This window comes from Sminthopsis crassicaudata, chromosome 4 (assembly GCF_048593235.1).
Source record: "Sminthopsis crassicaudata isolate SCR6 chromosome 4, ASM4859323v1, whole genome shotgun sequence".
Taxonomy (NCBI): domain Eukaryota; kingdom Metazoa; phylum Chordata; class Mammalia; order Dasyuromorphia; family Dasyuridae; genus Sminthopsis; species Sminthopsis crassicaudata.
In genome coordinates, this window is record NC_133620.1 from 429,044,467 (window position 1) to 429,057,114 (window position 12,648).

Sequence of the window (12,648 nt, forward strand, 5' to 3'; positions counted from 1 at the left end):
CACAGGGACCCTTCCCTTTGTTCTTTAGGCTGTTTATTATTAAGCTGTGAAACACTGACATATTCAAAATGTTGAAAGAGTAAGAGTTGTATCTTTAGCACATTGCATAAAAATTCTACAGGGGATTAATGGGAAAACACAGGCAACAATTATGCATAATGAGAAGATACAAAAAGTTTGCCATCTCTTATCAATGAAGAGAGTAAAACATGGATTAAATCATAGATTCACCAAAGAAGACATATGAATGTCACCATTCAGGCAGGATGGCACCATAAAAAATACTAGTCTAAGGGTCAGGAAGAGCAGAATTCAAATTTGACCTCAGATACTTGTTGGCTGTATGACTCTGGGCAAGTCACAATTTCTCTGACTCAATTACCTCAACTGTAAAATGGGGATAAGAATACCATCTACTTCCTAGCATTGTTGTGAATATCAGATGAGATATTATTTGTAAGGTTCTTTGCAAATCTTAAAGCACTATGTAAATTCTATATGTTACTATTTATCTCACTCAAACCTTGAGTTTTAGAATTTATTATTAATAGTACTGAACCAAGAGTGAAATTCTTTGGCAGATTTAACAGGAATATAAATTGGCATTTTCAAAGGTTCTTTGCTGAACTACTTGGATCATTGAATAAATAAGTTTTTATTGAGTTTTAAGAGAGAAGAATAAGTCTGTTGCAGATTATTTCAATCCATCCTAAGTAAATAGCATTATGTCAAGATTGCTTCTTAAATACAAAAAAACCCTGAAGAGCAAAAAATGAATTCCCATGAAGTAAGCTTTCTCCTCTTACTTCTTAATCAAAATGGAATAATAGACTTTCACAGAAGGACATGAGAGGAACTCCAAATAGAGAAAGATGAAATTGCTTCTTCCTCTCTCCCTGCTACCTCTCTTGAGGGTGATACCACCCTTTTCTAGATAAAGAGAAGGAGGATAGCAGGCTATCCTTGAAATAAGAGCTATTATTGCAAAATGAATTCATTTTAGGTACTACAAAATATCATTTAGGCTCATCTGAATTCTATAATGCTAATATAAGGGTAAGCTAGGTGACACAATGGATAGAGTGCCAGCCCTAGAGTCAGGAAGATTCAGCTTCTTGAGTTTAAATCTGGGCTCAAACACTTGCTAGCTTATGGCCCTGGGGAAACCAGTTAACCGTGTTTGCCTAAGTCCAGTACCTTTACCAAGAAAACCTGAAATGGGGTCACAAAATAGTACGCAACTGAAACAAGTGAACAACCACAACAAAATATCATTTACTGGCTGCTGGTTAAGGTTTTCTTTAGCAAAAGAAAATCTTGATGATACCTTACTAATTCTTAGAAGGACTGCTAACTGAATCAGGAAATACCCACATCTATCAAATCACAGATTGCTCTAGTACACTGAAGCAAGAAGCATTGCATCCTGCCCCCAAATCACATGACAAAGTTATTTTTTTAACTTTAGCAAAGCTGTTGTTTCCTGCCCTATTTAGATAAAACAGTGATAAAATATCTTCAAAGAAAATACAAACATCATGAAGTGAATAGTTTAATTTCCAGAGCTATGTTTTTGCTAAACAATGGAACTTAGAAAATAAAAATCAAGTTAAAATAACCAAAATGTTTCTTTTTTAAAAAACACATTGTTATTGAGATTTGGAGAAGGAAAAATATCTTACTGTGGTAAACATAATTGGATACTTTGAAAAGTCAACAATTTCAATAATTCATCTGTGTAGATAGATTATGGTTGAAAAATTTTCTGTGAAGTATCAACTTTGTGAAGTTAGCAGGATTGGTCTATACAGTTTATACCTGGGCCAACCGTTGGTAATGCCCACCAAAACTTATGCTTCAATGACATACTATTCAAGAACTCAGAGATACCTCTGTGCCCCAATGAGGCATCCAAATAGGACGTTAGTGGAGTAGCACAGTGCTCACAGTGCTCCTTTAATTTTTCTGTGAATAATTTTAAAATATGGATAATCAACTGAGATCAGTTTTCTAATCATCAGTGTGCCACTCAAATTATATCTACTCATAAAGGTGAAGGCTACCTAAAACAATTGTCTAGAAGGCCCTGCTTCTGATAGCCTTTCTCTAGGATGGGGCAGAAGCTTAGTCACAATATTATGCTTCCTAATCTATACTGTTCATTCTTCCCTCTTGTAATCCAGATTTATTATGCTTCAGAGTTTATTGATAGCTTCCTTTGTGTGAATAAATGGCAGATGTCTGATTACATTATGATTCATAAAACCTCTGGAAATTTAGAGAAAACAATACACACCCCAAACTAGAAAATGATAGCATAGCAGGAAGGAAAAAAAAAAAACCTATTTCATCTTCAACCTAAAAATGAGAGGGAAAAAAAAAAAAAACTCCCCCACCCCCTAAATGCCTTTTTTGCAGTTCTCACTTTGGAATGATATTTCATCCTGTTTCCCAAGTTTTCAGACTTGGGGCAGAAGAAGGTGTGCATAGTGCCTTGCAATTCTCACATGGGAGGGGTTATCACTTTTTATTCACAGCTGAAAGGTGGGAAGAGCTTAGAAGGACTATAAGTAAAATTTAAATGTACACACTCAGGAAATTAAAACCATCGTTCCTATATAAATGAAATATGAGCACATGTTACAGAAATGAAGTTGTTATGATATACATAATGGCAAAACATTTGAATATTGCACATGCATAGAAATGTAATGGTTCTAAAATAAACCATAACACTAAATTTCTTTCTTATTGTGCATTTAAAATCTCAATTTTGCCATTTAACTTTGATAGTTTAGAGTAACTGATATAGTAATTCCTCTATTTCTGTCAAGGCCTGGTTTACAAGTTTGGTGGCATATTTGAATCCTAATTCTTATTCAGCTCACTTAGCCCCTCAGCAGCCAAATTTTGTCATTTTTATCCCCACAACACTCCTCTAACCCTTCACCTCTAACCTTTTCTCTCCATCCACTCAGTTACAATCTTAGGTCAGTCTCTTGGCATTGACTCCTGAAATGGCTTCAAATGAGACTCTTTGTTTCATCTTTTCCCACTCCAGTGAACCCTCCATATATCTATCAAAGATATTTTTCTTAAGCTGACCACGTCACTTCCTTACTCAAGGAACTCTAGTGGCTCCCTATTTCCTGTAGGATAAACTATAAATTCTTCTGTAATCCTTTCAAATACTTTAACAAGTTGGCCCAAACTTTTTTGTTTGGAACAATCTCATTATACATTGATTACCTTCCTGCCCTCTATTATCCAACCAAACAGACCTCTTTATTTCTCAATTTGGTGCTTTATTTCTCATTGCTTACCTGCACCATACTTCTTCCTTAACTCTGCCACATTGAATTACAATTCCTTCATGATTCAACTCAAACATCATTATCTGTCCTAAACCTTTACTAATTCCTTGCAACTATTAATATTTTCCCTCTTTATTACATGTAAGTTCCTTAAGAAAAGAGCTTGTTTCATTTTTTGTATTAACAACTCCAAAATCTAGCATGGGATTGACTCATAGTGACTATATTAAATAAATGCTTGTTGATTGAATTAATACCAATCTATATTTCCAAGTGTATTTATTCATACCATGATGGTGACAAATACAAATTAATATTGTTGGAAGAAAATAATATTATTGTTCTGCACGTGTATCTTCTGACTCATTAATTAAAAGAGTATGTGCTTTAATTTATTTTTCTAGTAGTTGTGTTGAATGCTCACTAATCTACCCATATGCTTTCACCAGTGCCCTCTCATGATCAACAATATGCATCTAACATTTATATAGTGTTATATGGTGTTCAACATGTGCTAGGCACTCTGCTCAGTTCTTTTTAATTATCATCTCATTTGATCCTCCCAACAAATCTGAGAGATAGGTGTCATTATCCCCATTTTACAGAGAAGGAAACTGAGGCAAACAGAGGTGGAGTGACTTGCTTAGGGTCACACAACTAATAAGGGTCTGAAGTAGGATTCTAGCTCAGTCCTGATTACAGACTTAGTACTCTATTTATTGTGTCACCCAGCTATCAATTTACAATGCACAGGTTTTTGAAATAAAATGTATGGTCCCCAGCTAAAGTAAAGCTAATTAGCACAAAGAAATTTTAGTTCAGGTACTAACTGGTACAAACTGCTCACAAATCTATATTTCACTTATGGAAATGATGTGTTCATTTAGCAAATTATTAAGGGTATGAATGAAGTAGCCATAATTTTTCCTCCATGTTTTAAGTGTACACAATGAATTTATATTGTGCATTGTATTACAGGAAACTTTGTAAACACCATCTCATTTGATCATTATAATAATCCTGCAGAATAGATAGTATGACTATTATTTTCTGCATTTTGAAGATAAAGAAACTTGACTTGCCATACATATAACAAAGCTAGGATTCATATCCAGTCCAAATTTTTCTCTGTTATATGAAAAACTAACAAGTTTGAGGTTTGCAAAGCACTTTACATACATTATCTCATTTGAGCCTTATAACAACTCAATGGGGTAAATGCTGTTATGAGCTCCATTTTTCAAAGGAGGAAACTTAAATAGTTTAAGTGATTTGTCCAAGGTCGCAGAGACAGGGTTTAAACCTAGATTCCTGATTCCAAGGCAGCACTTTATCTACTGTACTATTTGGTTGCCTAACAGCTACCCTTGAACATTGCATAGTGATACAGATATGCTAGAAAGGATAATGAAATATTTTCATTATCTTTATTTGTTATTATTTCCTCAAATTTAATTCAGACCTCCTCCCTTTGAAAAAAAGAAAGAATCCAATGTATATAGTGTTATCTGAAATGGTATTTCAGTTAACCAGCAAAAAAAATATAAGAGGATGCCAAACAACAATTCTCTAATACCAGGATTAAAAGATTTTGGCCTAATATTAGAAAGAATCAAACTCATCTTAAAATTGAAAAATATCTTGTTCTTCCTCTCAGATTGCATCAAATTGACTGTACTTTTCATGTATGAGATTAAATGATTAAGTCCTTTAAGAATGTAATCCTTTATAACTAGAAAAGCCAATCTCTTCAGCCTTATAAAAGAATAGGTGGTAACTAATTCTATTGATTAAATACTGCCAATTATTAAAGAGTTAATTTTCATTCTATTAAATGGAAAAAATTATTATTGGAGATGTTTCTAAAATATATTAACTTGTTTACCAGGTATGGGGCTGAGTTCAAATGAAAACTACCTGTAAAAGCATGAAAAAGTATTTCTTTACACATCTTAGATGTTTAAAAGCAATGAAAGATTATTTTAAATATATGAAATTCATTTATGAAGATAATAATTGTACCATTGAAAGTGAATTCTAAATTAATTATACAAGACTTTTCTGTAATGGTCACTAAAAGATGGTTCCTCCCTCACAAAATCAGTCACAATCTTAGAATTTTGCTGATTATTCATATGTGTGCATATTGTGTATATATGTGTATGTGCATATATAAATGTATGTGTGTATATCTATGTCTGTCTGTCTATCTATCTATCTATCTATCTATCTATCTATCTATCTATCTATCTATCTATGTTATTCTTAAGTTGAGGAAGGCCACTGGTATAGAGGGTGGACCTTCTATGGTGAATTTATGGGAAGACATGGGTATGAATTGCAAAGAATGGGCAGGCATGGAGAGGTTGCACTCTGCATTGTTGGTAATGAAAATTAATCAAATTTTATCCAAACAAAACTTGGGTTAAAATATCCAAATTTATAAAATTGTATGTTCACTCGAATATTTGAAGGTATTATTATTTTAAGCAACATCATAAACTAGGAAGATCTGGGTTTAGGTCCCACCTCTAACATTTACTGGTTGTATGATGCTCAACAAATTACTCAACTTTTTCATCTTAGTCTACACAACTTTTTAAGTCTAAAATTGCCTAGAAGATGACAACTGGTAATGGAAAGAATTTTTTCACCTAGATTTGCCTATATTAGTGAAATAAGAGATCTAGTCACAATTCCTCCCCATTCTTTTAAATAATGAGAAAAATTCCAAAATAGTGGAGTTTTTGTGTTTTCTGTTTTGTTTCTAGTTGTAGTTTCTAATTGTACTAAAATGGTATACTTAGTGATAACTAAGACTTTTTGAAAAGTATTATATCCAAATATATATATAGACTATATGACTTACACAGAACTTTATGAGTGGTGATATAACCTTAATTAATCTACAGAATTTGTCTGTACATCTGTTTTCTAAATAAATGTAAGATGCCAATGAATTTTGTTCACCCTTATGTTCATAAGACCTTTTATTTAATATATAAAAACCATTCTAACACTTCATCATTCCTACAATTTTTCCAATAAATCATCATTAAAAATGAGCCATTGTGGAAATATTTGGTCATTTAAGATGCAGTAAGTTTAGATAACAGGTAAACATCAATGTAATAGAATCTATTGAGTTGACTCGGAAACATTTTAAGTAAATGAACTCCATTGAGATACATTGAGGAATATAAAGAAATACTGACACTAAGGATAGATTCACAGAAGCCAAAAGAAATTACATTTTATCTCAATTGTCAATATTGCTTAGCATCGACCTCATCTGACAACCTTCTCTTCCCATCAATATTCCCATCATATCCTTTTAAATAACACCACACTAGATAGAATGAGGTTCACTTCTTTATCCCTGAAAATATTTTATGAATATGAAAAAGATAGTGACAAATAAAAAAAAAGGATTCTATGGTAAAAATCACAATTTTAAGAAAGAAGTAATTTTTTCCTGTATGAATAAGGGGGGGGGGGAACTTCACTTTAATGGTCAATGTCCTCAGTGTAAAAGAATTAATGGCATCTAAATCCTTAAATAATATCAACTATTAAGAAGTTATCTTTCAGGTATATAAAAAGAATAAATTCATTTTTGGAGGAAAAAAAAGATCCTTTTCTGACTTTTAAAAATGAAAGGTTATTATGACTAGATTGTAATTAGCAAGATAGTTCCAATGGCATGGACAGTACTAGCACTTTCTCTGTATTATTGCAATGCACTAGAAATTAAAATTGGACCAATTATCTCAAAATGAGATGACTATTTCCTTAGCAAAAGGAAATAGGCTCTTAGAAAGCTATGTGAATTAGCAATATATTGGAAACAGTAATTTCAACACAGCATGGGTTGAAGGGTGCATGAGCAGTGATTTTCAGTCCTTATTTGCAATAGACAATGCAAACCAATGTAAAAAGAAGTGTCCATTTGATTACCAATGGAAATGAAGCATTATGGTAGCCAAAGTTCTAAGAAAAGATGAATCCCATCCTAACATGGAATTTGTGTAAAACTATTTGTTCTTCAAATGACATTGAACTCTAGAAATGGGAAGTGTTTGTCCAGTTCCCCGTGCAAGCTTATTCTTCTCAACAGACAACACAAAGCTCACCTGATTCTATCTGCTGTCTGGCAACCCCTGGCTTGTAGTTGAAACAGGCAGGTATTTTCCTCAAGGTTTGGTTACTTCCTGTCCCTCCTCTTTAACAATTGTCTTTAATTTTTCCCCATTAAAACGTGAATGTTATGCATTTTAAAGGTTTAGCTAGCTCTTCCAGTGTTGTGCAGCTCAGACAGTGTTAATTGTTGTTGGGGGTCTGAGTAATTTCTTTTGTAAGAGGACTCTGGAGTCATTATAAAGTTCTTTAAGGTGCACTAATTGAATCTTTAATTTGATATAAGTATTGGATACAATGAAATCTGCTCTCCAATTTCATTTATCTGCCAGAAATTTCTCGAGGAGGGAAAAGTGGAGGCAGTGTCTTTTAAAATTATTGCCTATTAACAAGTGTTTGATTCAGGACATGTCTCACCGTGGCTTACATAGCTAACATTCCGAAGATGATCATTTTCTTTCTTGATTCAGTGGACACTTGGATGATTCCAGGGATTTTTTTTTTCCACTTAAAAAGTTTGACGATTGTTTATACCCACACCTCAGATTATCTAAGATTAACTTTCTTTGTGCGGTTTACTCAAACAGCGGTTTTCCTGTGAAATCATGTAAGTAGGAACCATCTGGAAAAGGTTACTGTGGAAACAGCAAGGGGAAGCAGGGGGTGGGGCTAGAGAGAAATGCCATGACAACCTTTTTCGGGTTTCCCAGGAAACGACGGTTGCTATGGGAACTGCATCACTCAGGTCCGAATTAGTAACTTCCGCTGGAAGGGGTGTCTGTCACTTTAATCTTCTTGTGATATTGCAGAAGCTTATCTCTCAGATGCATTAGGAAAAAAAAAATCTTTCGTTTCTCTCAGCGGCACTGAAAACATCACTGTTTCTAGACTATGATTGGTTTTGGCTGGGGGGCGTGCACATAACTTCTTCACAAATGATTTAATATTAAATCTAACGCTTTCCAAATACTTAAGCAGTCCACAGGGTTAAACTAGAGTTAGTCAAATCAATCTTGAATTGAAAAAGGCATTTTCTTCAGAAATATGGAATTCTGGAGAAGGGGATTTCTCGGAGAGTTCAGATATAAACTGAATAAATTTACAATGGATTTACAAATCATTGTACTAATTAGAATTTAAGAGATCGATCCCTTAGGCTAGGCAATTCACCTACAAGCACAATAAACAATGCTAGAAGGTCCTCCCACAGACTGGCAAAAAACAAAAACAAAACCAAAAAACTGCCTTTAATTATGTAGTTAAACCAGTTACCCTAAAAGCACTTTTAATTCCCCTCCCCACCTACACGTTTCATTGTTTTAGAGCATACTAGAAACCAGAACTAAAAGTCACAAACAGCATTTCCGCTATTTGCAGGATTAAAAGGAAAAAAAAAAAGGGGGGGGGGAGCAGAGGAAACGCAGCCCAATTGCAAAAGACACCTGTTTTGGTACGAAGCAACATGGGACAGGGGCGGGGTGGATGAAGGAAGTGTGTTTTCCATTTTCTTCTCTGGATGAATGGTCTGGAAATGTATAAAAACTAGGGCATACACAGACCAATGGGACACGTTCCACACAATACTAAGCATAGCATGTCACTTGTATCATGTATTAAACATCGGTGAATATCTTTTTGATGTTGACACACGAGTTGGGATTATTGTTCGTGGTGCAGGTGGCCGTGGAGTTGCCCGTTTTGAAAGGGGCTGGGGGGAAGGTGCTATGGTTCATACCCGCCTCCTCGATCACCATGTATTCTGACTTACTCAGAGTTGAATTACTCCGAGCTTTCCTTAGCTCTTCAACTGAAGAGGAGAGATGCTGGCAGCTCCCCACGTGCATGTACTGGGCTTGCTCTTCACCCTCCGTCTCTCGGTGGTAGAAGTAGTTGAAATTGGAAACGATCACTGGCACGGGCAAGGCAATCGTCAGGACACCAGCGATGGCACACAGCGATCCCACGATCTTGCCCCCGATGGTCACCGGGTGCATATCCCCATAACCTACGGTGGTCATGGTCACCACTGCCCACCAGAAGGCATCGGGAATACTGCTGAACCCAGAAGTGGGGTCGTCCGCCTCCGCAAAATAGACAGCGCTAGAGAAGAGGATGACCCCGATGAAGAGGAAGAAGATGAGTAGCCCCAGCTCCCTCATGGAGGCCTTCAGGGTCTGCCCCAGGATCTGCAGCCCCTTGGAGTGGCGGGAGAGTTTGAAGATGCGGAAGACCCGCACCAGCCGGATGACCCTCAGGATGGCCAGAGACATGGCCTGCTGTCCATTGCCCTGCCTCTCGGCCAGCTCGGTGCCCAGGGTGATGAAGTAGGGAATGATGGCCACGATGTCAATCAGGTTCATGATGTTGCGGGAGAAGGTGGCCTTACTCGGGCAGGCGAAAAAACGCACCAGCAGCTCAAAGGAGAACCAGATGATGCAAAGGGTTTCCACCACAAAGAACGGGTCCGAGAAGCTGGAGGCGCCCGCCGGGGAGCCCGACGTGCTGTTGGCGGCTGCTTCCAGAGTGTCGGGAGACAAGGACACGGGGTAGTCCTTCTCGTCGCGGAACTCGGGCAGCGTCTCCAGGCAGAAGATGACAATGGAGATGAGGATGACGAGCACGGACACGATGGCTATGCCCCGCGCGGGTCCCGAGCTCTCGGGGTACTCGAAGAGCAGCCACACCTGGCGCTGGAAGTCTCGGCGGGGCAGGGGTCGCTCCTCCTCCCTGAGGAAGCCCTCGTCCTCTCGGAACTTCTCCATGGCCTCCTCCCCCAGCTGGTAGAAGCGGATCTCCTCGGAGAAGATGTCGATGGGCACATTGACGGGCCGCCGGATGCGGCCCCCGGACTGGTAGTAGTAGAGGATGGCGTCGAAGCTGGGCCGGTTGCGGTCGAAGAAGTACTCATTGCGGAGCGGATCGAAGTACCTCATGCGCCGCTTGGGGTCTCCCAGCAGCGTCTCGGGGAACTGGCACAGGGTCTTCAGCTGCGTCTCGAAGCGCAGCCCGGAGATGTTGATCACCACCCGCTCCCCGCAGCAGTCCTGCTCCCCTCCCGCGCCCGCCCCGGCGGGCGGCCCGGCGGGCGGGAGCGGCTCGTAGCGGTCACGGTCACGGTCACAGCCGCCGCCGCAGCCCCCCGGCTGCGGGCCGCCCGCCTCGGGCTCCAGCAGGTGGTCCCCCGGCACCACGGTCATGCCCGGCGGCGGCTCGGGGCCGGCGGCGGCCCCCGCGGCGGGCTCGATGTAGCCGGGGTTGACGAGGGTGTGGGCTCCGCCGCCTCCGCCGCCGCCCGACTGGGGCTGAGGCTGGGGCTGAGCCGAGGGGTGGGCGCGGTGGCGGGCGGAGGGCGGCGGAGGCGAGTGCAGGAGGCTGAGATGCTCGTCCATAAGGCAACGGCGGCGGCGGCCGAGGCGGAGGCGGAGGCGGCGGCGGCGGCGGCGGCTGCTGCCCCTTCACCGCCTCCCCTCGCCGCGCCCACCCTCCGCCCGCCGGCTCCGACCCGCCGAGCCCGCAGCCTGTTGCTGCTGCCGCCGCCGCCGCCGCCGCGAGGCTCAGTCTGGGTCTGCCTGGCTCGGGTAGGCTCCTGCAAAGACAGACAGCTCCCTCCCAGCCCTCCCCTCGCCGCGCCTCGCCTCGCCGCGCCTCGCCTCTCTCCCCCTCCCTCCGCCCCGGCCGCTCCCCCCGCGTGGCGCGCGCGCGGCGCCCCACTCCACTCACCTCGGGATTCCCGCCCACCAAGGCGGGGGCGCGCCGGTCCTTCCCGCCCACTGCGGCGGGAGCGCGCGCCCCTGTCCCCCTCCGCCAGCTGTGGGCAGCCGGAGACTCTTTCCCACCCGGGGCCTTCCTTTAGTGTCTGGATTGTATCCCACCCGGAGGGGCCCTGTAGGCTGCCCGCTTGTCTCCGGACCTCAGGTAGCGGAGGCATCCGCATCCCGGCTCCATCCATCCCCACGCGGCTCAGGGGCGGTTTGCCTGTCTCTTACACCCTGGCTATTTGCACCCTCACCATCCCAATCCTAGGGCAACGCATAACCACTTTGGGGGTGGATTCTCAGCAAGCATTTATTAAGCGCCAGTTCCGTGTCAGATACTGAACTGAATCTTTCTACGGTGCAGTCCGCTCATGTCTAAGCCCTCCTCCCCCAAAGAGCCCCGTAAGCTCCTTTCAACCCGGGATCGGATCGTGCCCCCCAGAGCCCCTGGTTGGACATGGTGAGCGCCAGACACAATGCTGGAGGCGCGTGCTAGGCTCCATCAGGTCCCATTCGTCTAGTGCGTCTATAGCCAGGGAACAAAGTGGAAACATCTCCAGGTTAGGGGTGCCTGGCGGCATAAAAGTATCAAAGGCTCCTCCTCTAGCTTGAGCTGTGAAGGACTCCAGAGGCCATCGAGTCCAGCCCCATATTTTATACAAATGAAGAAACTGAGACTAGGACAGCTTAAGTGGCCTTCCCAAGGTCATACGGTGGTGTCAGAGGCAGAATTTCAATTCCAAAAGTTGGGCGTCAGGGATGATGCTCTCTCTAGGATGAACTCTGGGAGCAGGAAGCCGAAGTAGAAGGCAGTGGGTAAGGGCAGATGAAAAAAAACTTGGAGAGCCAGCAGGGAAAGGAAGCGCGGGAGGGGTGTGTGTGGGTGGGGGTGGGGTAATGCTTCAGGTACAACCTCTATAAAACAAAAAAGGCACTTACATGTTGGGATTTTGAGCACCCCATATCTGACAATAAATTCTCGTTTATCTCCTGCAAAGGTGAGATAGTGTATAAGAAGTATGGGTGCTGCAGGCTGTCTCATTGGAGTTCAAAGAAAATGGGTCATAAACATCCTTGCAGGGAGACCCTCCTGCTGTGGGAACATGAATTATGCATAGGTCACAAAAATGCGATAACAGAAGCAAAAAGAAATGGGGGTAATTCCCAAATATATAAAGTTTAATCTCCAGTGAATTTAGGCTAGTTGGGAATGGTGATGCTAAACCAATCTTTTAAGTTATCTGTTAGCTGGGAGAGCTACTGTAAGAGCTCCCTTTGGGGGATTGGTTGTGAAGGGAAGAATAGGAGGAGGTTTGAGGGGGAGATAGGCGAAAGGAGATTGACTACAGGCAAACCCGTGTGGTACCCTCACAAGAAAGCTCTAAGATGGAGAGGAGAAGAATCCATATTTAATGTGTTTTCAATGCGTTGTTGGCTTCTCC

General features: G+C 41.5%; 1 protein-coding gene across 2 annotated transcripts in view; it reads right to left on the bottom strand.

The window, feature by feature from the left end:
* Window positions 1–11,489, bottom strand: part of KCNA3 (potassium voltage-gated channel subfamily A member 3) — a 29,510-nt gene extending 18,021 nt beyond the window's left edge. For both annotated transcript variants that reach the window (XM_074263022.1, XM_074263021.1), the window contains exon 1: window positions 7,448–11,489. In XM_074263022.1, coding sequence (XP_074119123.1) covers window positions 9,065–10,840 — 1,776 coding nt within the window. In that variant the 5' untranslated portion in view covers window positions 10,841–11,489 and the 3' untranslated portion in view covers window positions 7,448–9,064. The remainder of the gene's footprint in view (window positions 1–7,447) is intronic.
* Between the last annotated feature and the right edge of the window lie 1,159 nt (window positions 11,490–12,648).